At 40.3% G+C, this 16,581-nt stretch overlaps 1 protein-coding gene across 2 annotated transcripts; it reads left to right on the top strand.

Moving 5' to 3' along the window:
- The first annotated feature begins 5,947 nt into the window (after positions 1-5,947).
- LOC135110038 (uncharacterized) lies at positions 5,948-15,549 on the top strand. Of its 2 annotated transcripts, XM_064022019.1 has the most exons (5): positions 5,948-6,429; positions 13,722-13,831; positions 13,982-14,130; positions 14,463-14,660; positions 15,246-15,549. In XM_064022019.1, the coding sequence occupies exons 3-5, from the start codon at positions 14,017-14,019 to the stop codon at positions 15,534-15,536; spliced, it is 603 nt and encodes a 200-aa protein (XP_063878089.1). In that variant the 5' UTR covers positions 5,948-6,429; positions 13,722-13,831; positions 13,982-14,016; the 3' UTR covers positions 15,537-15,549. The 2 variants fall into 2 exon arrangements, with proteins under 2 accessions (XP_063878089.1, XP_063878090.1); XM_064022020.1 differs by lacking the exon at positions 13,722-13,831.
- The last annotated feature ends 1,032 nt before the right edge of the window (positions 15,550-16,581 follow it).

Genomic DNA, 16,581 nt, shown 5'->3' with positions numbered 1-16,581 from the left:
TCTCTCTCTCTCTCTCTCTCTCTTCTCTCTCTCTCTCTTTCTCTCTAGCACTCTATTCCCTTCTTCCATTCAATAGAGGTTATCCCCTTACACCCACAGCATGTATTGCACTCATACACATCTCCTCCTCCCTTTCTCTCCCAGTTCTACATGTTTCTCTCATGCATCATCTCATCTCCTCATCTCCTTATCCTCCTGTGTCACTCTCTCCTTAGTATGGCTGGGCAAGGTCACCTACTATTGAGACAGTAGCTCTTCTTTGGTCATTGCCAGGCTCTCTTTTGGATCTTCATGGCAGTTTCCACAACAGCAAACACTGCAAGCTTGACCACACTGATCTTGTCTCCAGTGAAGCTAAGAGTGGGAATGTTTTTACCAAGTATGTGTTGTGTTGTGGAGTTTTTAGTTTAGTTTTAATCACTGTCCTTCCTTAATCTGTTACTGGAATCATGAAAACACCCTTGCAAACCATAACAACATCTGCTAAAACCTGTTAAAGTATCAATAACCCTTTTAAACCATTACTTGAATCACAGTAACATCCTTGCAAACCCTGACAACATCCACTGAAACTTTTTAAACTGTCACTAGCATTATTAAACCATTACTTGATCATAAAAACACCCTTGAAAACTCTGGTAACATCCATTAAAGTCTGTTAAACTATTACTAACCTTATTAAACCATTACTTGAATCATGAAAATGCCCTTGAAAACCCTGATAACATCCACTAAAGCCTTTTAAATTACCACTCCAATCAGGGGAGCTCCAAACACTATTAGAGCCTGTTAATAAAGAAAAGGCACTGGGATATTGGGGAATGCACATCTCAAGCTGTAGCCTTACCTCACATCCTTAACTCTCATAACAGGGCCTTTGTTGGAGGCGTCCCCTGTGATATAGTGGACGACAACCTGGAGCTCTGTGACACACTGACAAGGGAGAAGGTTACTTGTCGCTCCAAGGCTAAGCTGGTTGGCCCCATGAATGTCACTGTCTGCGTTACCGGAAGAGGCGTGTCTGAAGTGACCGAGATAGGAATGTACGTGGACTCCCAGGACAGGCTGTACCAGTTCCTCACATATGCTCGTGTGTACATATAGTGTGCCTGCACGTGTATGCATGTGAATCTAGTCTTACCTTATGTTACCTAAACCAGTGTAACCTATCTTTATCCTGACTACTGGAAATAACTGTATAGGAATTAAGCTTGTAATGCCCTGTGTTTTAGCAGTAGATTGTTGTGTTTTTCTTAGTTTTTACAGGGTGTCCTGCAAGTTTAGGTACACACTTTAGGTATGATAGTTCAAGTAATTCTAAGTTGAAAATACTCTATACACATATGCTGTGTTTTGTTTTATTTTGTGAGAAATTAATGTGTAGCTAAGTTGTGAGTTGCGGGAGCTGCTTGCCTGGGTGTGCCTCTGCCTCCTTCCTCCCCTCCTTGGCTCACTACGTACTCGTGTGGTGCTATGTAGCATTAAGTGATAAATTTTTGTGTACATTGTATGCAGTCAAATCCTTACAGGAAATAGCAAATAACAGATTAAATTTTTGCATGTGCCAGTGAAGAAAATGTGCATGTAACACAACAATACAGTGGTTATTCAGTGCTACTTTTTAAAACACACATGGCAGTTCACTGCAAATGTCATCCCCTTGACAGTTATCATCTTGACATTTAAATGGCAAGCCTTGTCAATCAAGTGATAGCCAAAGTGCCTCTTTTCGCTCCTGTCATTCCTTATCTGCTCTGCAGCTTCCTTAATGCTGTGAATCAACTCCTCTCTGTAACGTGATTTGTTCTTGTATACCAAGGATTTCATGAGTCCCCAAAGGAAAGAAATCCGTTGGTGTTAGGTGAAGGGATCTTGCTGGCTATTCCTGTGGGCCTCCACCACCTATCCATCATCAGGAGACTGATCCCAGGGAAGCCGCTCCCACAATACACAACTTACAGGTTAATTTCTCACAAAATAAAGCAAACAGCATGTGTGTGTATAGAGTATTTTTGACTTAGGATTAGTTGAACTATCATATCCTAAGGTATGTACCTTAATTCATGGTACACCCTGTATTGTTAGTACACACACACACACACACACACACACACACACACACACACTGCGCTGCCCAGCTAATTGGACACATCCACAGCAGCTCTAAGGGGTAACCTAAGTTTTGGTTGTACAGGGGGCCGAGCTTGAGTCCTGTCTCTATAAGAGGGAATTGTGTGATGTGTGAGTGCAGGGGAAGTGAAGTGTAAATTGGGAAGTGAGCAAAAAAGGTGAATGGGAGAGTAGTGTATGGGTAAACATTGTCTTGTCAGTGTTACCAAGAAGGAAGATGGTGGCGGACACAGCAAATATTTTTGAGGGTTTCAAGGAAGAAGACTTCAGTGTAGCTTATACAAATAAACAAATATGGAAAATTGAAGAAAATGTGAAAATATGATAAATTCATAATTTAGTAGCAATAATAAAGACATGGAAGGAAGCGAGAGAGAGGTGGGTGGTGGCAATGTAAAAAGATATCCAGTGATATAATAGAGATGAAGAAGAGGAAGATGGAAAGAGAAAAAGAAAACAAAGAACTGAGAGAAGAGGTGACAATAATAGTGAACTTAAACAAGAAGTACTATAAAAAAATCAAGAAACTCAAGGCTCTACATTCAGCTTTTTAACAGACATTAGGGTGGCATTTAACTATTTAGATAGAGAAATAATGAAGAAAATTATAACAAGAATGATATAACCTAAATTGGAGCACGCAGTGTTAGTTTGGGCTCCAAATAGGAAAAAAAGATATACAGAAACTGGAAAGAATACAGAGGATAGCAACAAAGATGGTACCAGAACTGAAAGACTTATGCTATGAAGAAAGACTTGAAGAGATGGGATTACCAACGCTACAAGAGAGAAGAGTAAGAGGAGACCTGATAACAATGTACAAATTAGTAAACAATATAGGAAGAATAGACAGAATTGACTTGCTATCACAGATGGAGGAGGGAGAGAGATGGGCGAGGGGACATGGGAAGAAAATAAAGAAGAGTGGATGTTTGAGCGGCACCAAGAAATGCAGCTTCCTGTATCAAACTATTGAAATCTGGAATGATTTGGAGGAAGAGGTGGTTGTGGCAAACAGTGTACACATGTTTAAAGAGAAACTGGATAAATATTGTTATGGAGACAGGACAAAATAAACTTTGGCTCGTGCCCTGTACAATGCACACACACACACACACACACACACACACACACACACACACACACACACACACACACACACACACACACACACACACACACACAGATACCAACATCACCCTATTCACGTCATACATTATATAACTTCATAAACAATGTTTCTCATCTGTTTGAGAATAAAATAAAGAGTGGATGTTTGAGCTACATCAAGAAATAGTTTCCCGTATCGAACTCTTGAAATCTGGAATGATTTGAAGAAAGAAGTGGTTTTGGCAAACGGTGTACACATGTTTAAAGAGAAACTGAATAAGCATGGTTATGGAGACAGGACAAAATGAACTTTGGCTCGTGCCCTGTACAATACAACTAGGTAAACACACACACACACACACACACACACACACACACACACACACACACACACACAGACATCAATGTCACCCAGTTCATATTGCCATGCATTATATAACATCATAAACAATGTCAAACAATGTTTCACATCCATTTCTGATGTTTTTTCACATTTTCCTCATGTGCTGGTGAGTCTTGTGATGCCCACTCATCACAAAACTTCTTAGCCACTCCATTGCCTTCTTGTTTACTGTATAAAACTTTGTGTTCTTGTTATTTATTACATTAATATGCTCTTTTACCATGTTAATGAGGATTTCCTTATCAAAAAATGATAAAGGAGTAGCCTAACAAACTGTCACTTCTTTGCTGGTTGCCATGGTGACTGCAGCAGATGTAAACAAATTCGTGTTTCTCATACATTTTTTTCTGTCACTGATGTGCTGAGTTGAGTAAGAATATGAGATGTAAGCATTGGTGACCACTCATGCTTGCCCACCCCACTGATTGACAACCTTGGTAAACTTTGGATTTTTGAAAGTAAGGACTTCCCCACTATCTTGATTGTCTGGTGCAGTTTGGCCAGGTGATCACCAGCATTGGCAGAAGGTTTAAAAGTATGGCAATTAAGCATATAATACAGCAACATCAGAAAATGTCTGTTTCATATAATTCCCCACTGGAGCTTCTCTATTCCACTTGATTGTCATTGCTTTATGTGAAATTGACTAGGTTTAAATGTGATAAATGCACCTCAAACATTTCAGATTTAGACAAACTCGATATATGCATCATTAATGCACTCCCTTTGAAAAATCTTTGGTGCCTGAAAAATATTGCATTATAATTTGAGAGATGAAGGGCTACATGTAGTACAATCAGCAAATAAGTTATTTTGCATATCTACGGACATAAATTTTTTTTATTTACTCATGAGGACTATGGTCACAGGTTTCCCTCTCTATTTAGCAGTCTTAACTCTTTATGATGTGTCACTGGGCTTGCGTAAATATATATATATATATATATATATATATATATATATATATATATATATATATATATATATATATATATATATATATATATATATATATATATATATATATATATATATATATATACACCAATCGGAGTACAAAAATCTATTGAGCTTATGACAACACTAAATCAGTGCCTAATATTAGCCAGCATGAATGAAATATTTTTATATTGTTTATGCAGTTTCTTCAAATGCTGGATGCAGACACTTATTCGTATTTCATTATACCATAATTAATGGCTTATAAGACACATGGACTCAATAAGACGCACCTCAGTTTGGGCAGGCATAAAAAAAAAAAAAAAGGTAAGTAAACAGGTTTAAGCTCTGAATATGAAGTGAAGGGTTTCACCTGACATTTGAAGCCCTCTTATATGTATTCAGATCCTTATTAGATCTCAATATTTTACATTTAATAAACCTTAATATTTGCTAGGACCTACCAACACTAGTACTTAGACTAATCCTGCTGTGAGATGTAAACAAATGTGGCATAGACAGTGACATTGTCAGAGGCCAGATTGTAATAAAGTTTGTACATCACATTTTTTTATCATCATTCTACACATGATCCTAGTTGTATATTTTAGTACATTTTCAAAGCATAAGGATGTGTGAAAACAGATTCACCTTATTCTCTACAATGTATTTTTATTTGAAATATTCAGTACAAACCATCACCATGAGTCGCCCTACTTCATGACACTCTCTTCACTTATAAAATCTTTTATTTTGTTAGGTAGTAAGCTATTTTTAAGAATGCAATAGTTTCTCATTAGCTTCAAGTTTTGTTGAACATGTATGCAAGGTAAGAATCTTAAAAGATAGGTACAATTCCAGTTGTATGGAGGTGTGTCTTACCTCAAGGAATAATGGCATCATACTAAGAAACACAGTGAATCCTGCAGCTGTCACCAGGTTTGGTTTGCAACCAACTGCAAGTTTGTTTTGGTACATGAAATGTAAGAGTCATCACCTAATTTCTTCCTGACTGGTGTTATTTTATGTGAATTACTAGTAAGTATGACCTGTTATGCATTGTTATCTTGTAAAAAAGAGTTGTTTTTGTGGTATAGAATTGATCATCACTTTGTTTATGTATGTGAAGATGTTTGGGATTTAATCTAAGGGCCACTGTTGCCACAGACTTACCACTGGCCACTGTCCCAAAGCTGAACCTTGGTCTTATAAGATGCAGGCTCATTTTCTGAGACTTTTTTGGGGGAGAAAAAAGGTACGTTTTATGTCATCAAAAATAATATTTTGTTAATTTGTAGATATCATTTGCAAGACTTCCAAAATAATGTTAATGATTACATACATATTTTAAACATTTGCAACATGCATTCTGGAGCCAGTTTCCACCCAGTCCTTCTCACCACCTCTCCCACCACACTGCTCTTCTCCACTCAGTGTTATTACTCCACATCCACAGGCCATCACTAGCAGACCTCTTGGGTGGTTTCCAAGACCCCAGCTTGGCCTTCAAGACACTTAACCATACCAGGGTCTTCCTCCAGGAGCTCACCAGAATATAACTGGATAACTTGCCTGCTGCCAGCACCTCCAGGCCTCTAGAGGTTGTGGCACCACAGCCTGCACAGCCCCTCAAATCCCCAACAAGAACAAGAACACAACAGGGTAGTGGGAGTGATGGCTTCAAGACACACTGTCACTGTACAGGGCAGCTGTTACTCTTGTATATCATGTGCTGCTTACAAGACTGTGCCTAAAAATCTGAGAGGAAAAAGTAAAAGCTCACAGGACTGGTTGACGAGACAGCTAAATGACCCTTATGTGAAGTTGACCAAGCAACATCAGCGCAGGTGAGCCTCAGCCCTCTCTTTTACCCCTTCCTTTCCCACATTAGCCATCTTCCCACTCCCTCCCCAGGAAGACCCCTATGATCATTAGCCAATGCAAGACACTGCAATAGAGTGACAGTGTATACCTGTTTTTTGGGGCCACTTCTTGGTAAATATGTTGATCATGATAATTTTTCAGACTGAGATAAATCTTTTTACTGCTCAAAATATTATGCTTTTTCAAAAGGAGATAGTGACATTGAATAATCTTAGCTATAGCAGCTCCTCATGAAGCAGCTAAATTATGTGGATATTGGTGGTGAATACATACTGTACAATATGGGTGTGAAGGTTGTTTTAGGGTCACTCATGGTTACATTAGTGACGTGATCCATCGTACACTGCGTCACAAATTGTAAGTCCATGCTGACAGGGTTTACTTGGAGAGATATAGTGTGATGCATGTGTTTGTATGTTTGTTTCCAGTATGTAATGATGCATGCTCTCTTGCATCTCTTTTGTTCAGCAAATGAGAACTGTACTTTTAATGACATTAGAATGTCGTTAAATGTCACTTACTTCCAGGCAATGCATCATTTATTTTCAGCCAGTCACCATGTGTATATGTTGCAGCCACAGCAGTCAGCTAGTTACCCACAAGGGTACTCAGTGTCACAATTGCAACTGTTCAGCAAATGAGAACTGTACTTTTAATGACATTAGAATGTCGTTAAATGTCACTTACTTCCAGGCAATGCATCATTTATTTTCAGCCAGTCACCATGTGTATATGTTGCAGTCACAGCAGTCAGCTAGTTACCCACAAGGGTACTCAGTGTCACAATGGCAACTGAGTGCAGTGCACACAAATTTAAATACTTGGATTTTATCATGCAGTTCCATAAGCAAGGCATACAATTCTTAAGATTGCACAGTGTTTTGCCAAAATTAGTTGAGTGCTGAACAATCGATGGCACCAGTACCCTTTGAGGATGAGGAAGAGGAGGTCTGCAAACCACACCTTGGACTCTTTATTTTTTCTATTAAGGTTTAGGTCTGGTTATGTTAGGTTAATGTCCTTAACCCATAAACTGCAACATTTATCATATGATGAACAGCATGTAACTGTGACTTACATCATATGATATGAAGGCTCTTTTTAATCTTGGCAGCCTGTATTTTGCACCCATATGTCTTGAAATGATGTTTGGCAATTCAGAGTGAGCGAGCCCACACTCTCTCTCTCTCTCTCTCTCTCTCTCTCTCTCTCTCTCTCTCTCTCTCTCTCTCTCTCTCTCTCTCTCTCTCTCTCTCTCTCTCTCTCTCTCTCTCTCTCTCTCTCTCTCTCTCTCTCTCTCTCTCTCTCTCTCTCTCTCACTTCCATGTGTGTGTGTGTGTGTGTGTGTGTGTGTGTGTGTGTGTGTGTGTGTGTGTGTGTGTGTGTGTATTTACCTAGTTGTGTTTACCTAGTTGTGGTGTACGAAAGGGGAGTAATCTCATAGTACCCCGTCTCTATATCTATCAGTTTGGTTTTAAAAGCACTGACAGTTTCGGCATTGACAACGTCTTCACTGAGTTCATTCCATTTGTTCTCATTTCAGTGAGGAAAACTATACTTCTTAATGTCTCTTCTACAGTTAACTTTCTTCAACTTCTTGCTGTGACCCCTTGTACTCTGTGTGTCTAAATTTATAAAAATCTTCTTTCTTCACATTTTCCATAACATTTATCATTCTATAGATGTTTATTAAATCTCCTCTCTCTCTCCTATTTTCAAGGGTAGGAATTTCCAACATTCTTAATCTCTCTTCATAGGTCAATTTACTCAACTCTGAAACCATCTTAGTGACTGCTCTTTTTGCTTTTTCTAATTTTATAATATTCCTCTTTGTATGATGAGACCACACCACTGCTGCATATTCCAATCTTAGTCTTATCATGGAAATCAACAACTTTTTATCATTTCTTCTTCCAAATATGAGTGCCATTCTTATTCTTTTTAAGAATTTCACTGTCTCCAGTAATTTTATCAATGTGTCAAATTTTCAGTAACTGTTACTCCCAAATCTACTTCCTCTTTTGACTTCTTTAACTTCACACCGTCGATATCATAATAATATTGTATTCTTTTCTTACTCTTATGAAACTCCATTACTTTGCATTTACTCAAATGGAATTCCATTTGCCAAGATTTACTCCATCTATTTATCTTATTTAAATCATCTTGCAGTACCATACAGTCATTTACATTATCTATCCTTCTCATCAGTTTAGCATCATCTGCAAATAAGTTCATATAACTATCTGTTTCTTCATTTATGTCGTTCACATATATTACAAACTTTATCGGTCCTAAAACTGGCCCCTGTGGGACACCACTAGTTACTTTTAGCCAAAATGAATTCTGGTCTTGTATTACAGTTCTCATCTCTCTATCATCCAGATAATCCTCCATTCACTCCAGCTGTCTTCCTCCAAATTTTCCATAATTTTTTAATCTTCCTTAGCAATCTTTGGGATGTACTTTGCTTTTTTCAAGTCTAAGTAGACACCATCCACCCATCTGTCTCTCTCCTGCACAATATTAACTATCCTTGAATGAAAGGACAGTAAGTTTATGGAGCATGATCTTCCCCTTTTAAATCCAAATTGACAATTTACTAAAACTTCATCTTTTTCCAAGTGTTCCATCCATCTTTCCTTTATTGTTCTTTCACATAATTTTCCTTCAGGAGGAGGCAGTAGACACCTGCTAAAACAATAATTACTCCCAGTGAGGTCTAAAGCACTGGATCAGGGGGTACTGTGAACTTATCATTAAACCTAGCTATGATCTCACTGAACTTTTCCTTTTGTGTCTCACAACACAAGGGGGCAGTCACAGCCTGTCCTATAAAGACAACTCTCTTCCTCCACACAAAACTATAAGCACCTAATAACACACACAACCTTCACTCAAAATTTCAAAATTCATGGCAACTCCTACACCAGCTTTGGAGTCCTCATCTGGGGAGGGGACCACAAATGTCCCCTGGTTGGACTGCTCTGCTGATGACGACCCTAAGTATCTTGACACCCCCTCAATTTTTTTCTTCATTTACTTCTGCAACATTTGTGATCTAAGATCTAATTTTCAATCTGTAGAACACCACCTCTCCTCTTCTAAACCTCATCTTCTTTTCCTCACTGAAACTCAGGTGCCTGAGGCAACTGACAGTAGCCATTTTTCTGTTCCCTCCTACTTTCTCTATCCTCATTTTCAATCCAAAGCTGGATGTTGCATTTATGTGCGCAACAATTTAACCTGCTCTCATGTCCATGCTCTTGAATCTTCCGAGTTTTCCACTATCTGGCTACGACTACAGAGTCACTCTCAAACTAAATATATCTGTGCTGTATATCTCTCACCTAACTCCTCTGACTATAAGAAATTCTTTGACTACTTAACTTCCAAAGTGGAGCACATTCTGACACTCTTCCCTTTTTGCAGAGATCTCCATTCTTGGAGACTTCAGTGTTCACCACCAGCTTTGACTTTCCTCTCCCTTCACTGACCATCCTGGTGAACTAGCCTTCAACTTTGCTATCCTCCACAACCTAGAGCAATTGGTGCAACACCCTACTTGTATTTCTGACCGTCTTGGAGATATGCCCAACATTCTTGACTTCTTCCTGACCTCTAATCCTTCTGTTTATACTGTCACCCTCTCTATTCCATTGAGCTCCTCCGATCACAGTCTCATATCTGTATCTTGTCCTATCACTCCAATCCCTCCTCAGCATCCCCCTAAGCAAAGGTGCCTCTGGCATTTTGCCTCTGCTAGTTGGAGGGACCTGAGGAGGTATTTTGCTGATTTTCCTTGGAATGACTACTGCTTCTGTGTCAGAGACCCGTCTTTGTGTGCTGAATGCATAACAGAGGTGATAGTGTCTGGCATGGAGGCATACATTCCTCTCTTTTTCTCGGACTAAACCTTCCAAACCTTGGTTGAACACAACTTGTTCTCGTGCTATACATGATAGAGAGGAGGCCCACAAAAGGTACTTAGGCCTTCCATCACCAGAATCTCATGCACTTTATATTTCTGTCCAGAACCATGCCAGGTCTGTTCTCCAACTAGTCAAAAACTCCTTCATTAATAGAAAGTGTCAAAATCTTTCAAGATCTAACTACCCTCATGACTCTCTGACATCTAGCCAAAAATATCTCCTGGCATCTAGCCAAAAATATCTTCAATAACTTTGCTTCTTCTTCTTCTTTCCCTCCTGTATTTCAACCAGATAGCACCACTACCATCACATCTATTTCTAAAGCTGAACTCTTTGCTCAAACCTTTGCTAAAAACTCTACCTTGAACGATTCTGGGCTTGTTCCTCCCTCTCCTTCACGCCCTAACTACTTCATGCTACCTATTAAAATTCTTCACAATGATGTTTTCCATGCCCTTGCTGGCCTAAACCCTCGAAAGGCTTATGGGCCTGATGGGGTCCCTCCTATTGTTCTCCGAAACTGTGCCTCCGTGCTGGCACTTTGCCTGGTCAAACTCTTTCAGCACTGTCTGTCAACATCTACCTTTCCTATCATTTTTCCATGTCACCTTTCCATGTCTTTTTATAGACGTCCAACCCTTCAGGAGGTAAACATTTCATGCAGGAAAGCCACAGAATGCCTGACTTCTGATCTTTCTAAAATTTCTGATTGGGGCAGACCAAACTTGGTATTGTTCAATGCCTCAAAAACTCAATTCCTCCATCTATCAACTCAACACTACCTTCCAGACAGCTATCCCCTCTTCTTCAGTGACACTCAACTGTCCCTCTCTTCTACACTGAACATCCTCGGTCTGTCCTTTACTTATAATCTGAACTGGAAACTTCACATCTCATCTCTAGCTAAAACAGCTTCTATGAAGTTAGGTGTTCTGAGATGTCTCTGCCAGTTTTTCTCATTCCCCGGCTGCTAACTCTGTACAAGGGCCTTATCCATTCATGTATGGAGTATTCTTCACATGTCTAGGGAGGTTCCACTCATGCCGCTCTTCTAGACAAGGTGGAATAAAATAGTTTTCGTCTCATCAACTCCTCTCCTCTAACTGACTGTCTTCAGCCTTTCTCATTGCCGCAATGTTGCATCTCTAGCTGTCTTCTACTGCTATTTTCATGCTAACTGCTCTTCTGATCTTGCTAACTGCATGCCTCCCCTCCTCCCACAGCCTTGCTGCACAAGACTCTTCTTTCTCTCACCCCTATTCTGTCCACCTCTCTAACGCAAGAGTTAACCAGTATTCTCAATCACTCATCCCTTTCTCTGGTAAACTCTGGAACTCCCTGTCTGCTTCTGTATTTCCACCTTCCTATGAATTGAATTCCTTCAAGAGGGAGGTTTCAAGACACTTATCCTTCAATTTTTTTTACTTTTCTGTAACTGGCATCTCAGTGGGCTTTTTTTTTTTTTTTGGATTTTCATTGCCCTTGACCAGTGTCCCTCCTACATAAAAAAAAAAAAAAAAAAAAACACAATTCAAGGACACTGGTCTTCAATATCTTGTTTGGTACTCCATCTGGATCAGATGCTTTAATTACTTCAAGTTCTTCCATCATCTTAAGTATTTCCTCATAACTGACCTGGACTGCACTCAGTATATATCTCACCAACTTATCCCTTCCAGCATCAAACTCCCCTTCCACAGTAAATAACAATCTGAAACTATTGTTCATAACCTCCACCATGTCCTGTTTGGGTTCATTTATACAAATATCTATTATATCTCTTTTATAGTTTCTTCTCTCCATTCTTATTATCTCAATGTACTTGTTTCTAGCATCAATATATTCCTCCCATCTGCTCTCAGTTTTCCTCTTCTTCCATCTATTCCAACCATTTGATTTACAATTTGTAGTTCCTTTGCATTATGTATTGAACCATTCTTTACCCTTTCTACATCTGACTCCTCCTTTAGGTACAAATTTCTCCACAGCAGAATTATATTTCCTTATAAATTCATCTCATTTTCTGGAACATCTACATCTTCAAAGTCTTTCTAGCCCATGGCAACAAACTACTTTCTTAATTTTTCAAAATCATCTTTACTATATTTAAATCTTCTTACCTTATAATTTTCATCAGTGATTACATTTTCATTTTTCAAATTAAATTCCATGAACATGTGATCACTTTCACCTAGAGGGCTATCATAGTGTATTGTTTCAATAATTTCCATGTCCTTGGTAAACACTAAATCAAGTCTTGATGGTTTATCTCTTCCACTAAATCTTATATCACAGTCTACCCACTGAGTCATCAAGTTTTCCACTGTTCAGGTTAACAGTCTATTACTCCATGATGTCTCACTTTTAGTAGTTGTCAGTGTTTCCCACTTTATCTCCTTACAATTAAAATCACAAACAATAACTATATCACTACTTTCCATCACTATCTTTTCAAGACCTTTTAACACATCTACCAACGTCTCTTCGTGCTCTTCTTTTTGCCAAGCATTGGTCACAGGTGGCACATACACTCCTACATAATTCATTATCCTTTCTTTTCCACTTCTAATCATCACTTGTAGAATTTCAGACTTGTCTTCACTTTTTATTACCCTCTCCACTTGAACACACTTTTTAGTCAGAATGATCATTCCCCCCTCCTCCCTTGTCACTTCTGTTTTTCATCCATAAATCATATTTACCAGTGTCAGGAGTTCCCAATTCATTTTTCCATTTTGTCTCACATAATACAGCAACATCTGGTGAGGTTCTGTTTAATAACTCATTTAATTCCATCTTTGTTGACATTAATCCATTTACATTAGTATAACATACTGTTTGATGTACCATTTCTTTATTCTCATGTCTCTTACTCTTCAGAAAAACTTCTCTTTTTGTTGTTTGTCTTTTTGTTTAGCCTCATTTATCAGCTCCTTTTGCTTCAACTTTTCAATCTCATCCATATCCCTGTTTATCCATACATTTTTATATTCTTCATCTCCAGACAACCTCCAAGACCCACTAATTACCTCTTCTGCTTGTACCTACATTGCAAACTTTGTGTGTGTGTGTGTTTGTGTGTATGTGTGTGTGTGTGTGTGTGTGTGTGTGTGTGTGTGTGTGTGTCAGATATACACACAGCTCTGCAACACACACTTGCGCGCACACACACACACACACACACACACACACACACACACACACACACACACACACACACACACACACACTGCACCCAGATCAGGCAGTTAAAAAATTAAAGACCTGTTGTTGTTTGAGATCCCTTACCACTCCCCGTACTCTCCTTTTGTCTCATCCCACAGGCATTGTCCATGATGCTTCCTGTGTTGTGGTTCCATCATGGCAGGCATGGAAGTGCCTCTCACTGCATCACTGCCTCATGATCATTGAGAGCATGGACACAGACACTGAGGTGCGGCACCTCTCCCCCATCACCCTCATTGCCAACACAAGCCACTTTTTTTTTTATCTTGTCCTTATAAATCTATTTACCAGATTGTCAATTCCACATGGGATTTTTTGTGAGTGTTACTAATGCCTTCTCCTCCTCCTCCTCCTCCAGGCCCTAGTGGGTACGTGGACCTCCTCAATGGACAGATGGACAGAGGCTGGTGTGCTGGCTACATGTATCAGGAGCAAATCTCAACCTTCTTCTCCGTTGTGGCAACAGGGATGACATATGAGATGGCCATGACCAGCATGCCCCTTCAGGTACTGCTGTGGTGCTTGTAATGGTGTTGTAGTGTTTGTAATGGTGGTAGTAGTAATAGTAGACAGTGATTGTAGCTATGGTAATAGTAGTTGTAGTAATTTTCAGTGGTATAATAATAATAGTAATTGAAGATAAACAGCAGGCAATTTACACCAATCTTTTTGATGCATAACCTAACATCATTTAACCCAGCCTAACCTCACAACCTAGCACAATCTCACCCAACACTAAGCCAACCTAATCTAACTTAACCCAATCAATTATTATTTCAGGAGCTGCATCTCTAACCTAACCTCACCACACTGACCCTCCACTCACATCACATCTTCAGGTGCTGCGTCTGCACCTGCCACACAGTCCATCCTCTGAAGCCGTTGTCCTGCTCATCTTCCCAAAGCCTCAGCGTTATGACACCTATGTGGATGGTGTCTTTGTTCCCCCAGCCAACCTCAACACCTCTGCAGCCGGCTACAAGCTGTTGCCTGAGAACCCCACCCATCCTCAGGCTTTCCTTCCCATGTTGGACAATGTAAGGGATGGCTGTGTGCTGTGTTGTGTTGTGTCATGTTGTGTTTGGAATGTAAGGGATGGTTGTGTGTTGTGTTGCATTTTGTTGGGAATGTAAGGAATGACTGTGTGTTGTGTTGTGTAGGGAATATAAGGAATGGCTGTGTGTTTTGTGTTGTTTGAGGCACTGGAGCTCTGTACTTTGCCCTGTCAGTTTGGGGCAAAGGACCAACTGCTCTCCCTTGTCTCTTCCTGCTGGTAACAGAACAACCACTCAGCCTTGCCTCTCCCTGTCAGTTTTGTCATGCCTCCCTATCTGTTTAGTTTTGTCATGCCTCTCACTGTCAGTTTTGTTATGCCTTTCTCAATTTTGTCATGTCCCCATGTCAGTTTTGTTGTGCCTCCCTGTCAGTTTTGTCATGCCTCCCTCTCAGTCTTGTCATGTCTCTCCATGTCAGTTTTGTCAGGCCTCCCTGTCAGTCTTGTCATGTCTCTCCCTGTCAGTTTTGTCATAGCTCTCCCTGATAGTTTTAGGCAAGGGAAACACTATTATGCCATGCCTGTCTCTGTCGCCACCTCTCCAGCTCACCCAGACCCTCCCCCGCAGGCAATGGGGACCAGCTTCTTCCAGCGCAGTGCTAAGTTGGTCCGTGTGGTGCTGTGCGAAGGCCACATCCTTGACATCAAGACCACACCCATGATCACCCTCACCAGTGGCCTCATGGTGAAGGAAGATGAGTTTTGTGAGCAGAACGTGGTGTTGAATCTGGCCAGCCTGTTTGAGGTATCCCCAGACAACATCAGGGTCATCAGTGTTATGCAGGAGCTCTCCAAGAGACAGCAGGGAAGGCTGGAGGTGGGCACAGTGAGGATGCATGTTGGGTCTGGTCTGTGTTGAGTCTGACTGTGGTGGGTGCAGCTGTGTTCAGTGTGGCTGTGTTGAGTCTGGCTTTATTGGATCTGTGTGTTGTGCATGGCAGTGTTGGTCTGTGTGTTATGTGTGACCATGTTGTTTGTGGCTATGTTGGGTGTGGTTGTGTTTGGTGTGGCTGTCTGGGCTGCTTGGTCTCCCTTACTAGTAGGAGCTCAACATGCAAGACTTATTCTCAAATGTTTGGGAGTTTCAACTAATTGGAGATCTAATGGAATTTATCTGAGTTTTCAAGGTAATTTTTATGACACTTATGATAGGGAATGATCTCACCATGAAAGGGCAGGATTAAACCAGTTTATGCTGTGAGGCTTTGCTGTGGAAGTATGTGGACAGCTATGGTGTGCCTAAGCTCTTGGGATGTAGCAGGGTGGTCCACAAGACTGTCCCATTACACTAGGAGCCAACGGAGCTAAGAGTGTGAGTGATGTGTGCAGGAGTGTGTGGTGCTTTGTGTGGGCCATCCTGTGTGAGATTGCCAGCCTGATATATAGATAGATAGATAGTGGTAGTTTAACAAGGACTGTGCCAAATGAATGGGAAAGTTGCCTATGAGATTCTTACTATTCATTATATCTGAAAATAATTACTAAAGAGAACAAAATGTTTAAGAATACAACTTAAATTTACTTTGGCTGAAGTGGCCAGCGCTCACACTACAAGCCTGAATGGCGAGGAGGAGGAGGGAGCAATTGGTGGGGAGGTGATTCCCTACAAGAAGCTGGTGCAGAGTCTGGAGAAGGCCATCAATAGATTCCAGGATGGATCATGCAGCAACTGTGCCTCTCTCTCTTGGTAAAGTGAACCTCTGCTCTCTGTTCCTTTGTGATCTTATGTTGTCTCTTCCTCCAATGCTTCCTCTTAAGGCAAACACTACTCTCTGTCTCTTTACTGCCTTGAGTCATCTCTGACTCCTGTAACTCCTTTTGGTAAAATAACACTGTTCTCTGCCCCTTTACTGCCTTGAATCATGTCCTCCTGCACTTTGTCATCAGCTGAACCATTAACAGAG

The sequence above is a fragment of the Scylla paramamosain genome, chromosome 19, assembly GCF_035594125.1.
Source record: "Scylla paramamosain isolate STU-SP2022 chromosome 19, ASM3559412v1, whole genome shotgun sequence".
NCBI lineage: Eukaryota > Metazoa > Arthropoda > Malacostraca > Decapoda > Portunidae > Scylla > Scylla paramamosain.
This window is presented reverse-complemented; position numbering and strand designations above follow the sequence as displayed.

Excerpts from the sequence above, each read along its gene's own strand:
- LOC135110038 (XM_064022020.1), top strand. The coding sequence starts at position 14,017 with ATGGACAGAGGCTGGTGTGCTGGCTACATGTATCAGGAGCAAATCTCA. Across the intron at positions 14,131-14,462 it reads TGACCAGCATGCCCCTTCAG|GTGCTGCGTCTGCACCTGCC; the intron begins GTACTGCTGTGG and ends TCACATCTTCAG. Across the intron at positions 14,661-15,245 it reads TCCTTCCCATGTTGGACAAT|GCAATGGGGACCAGCTTCTT; the intron begins GTAAGGGATGGC and ends CCTCCCCCGCAG.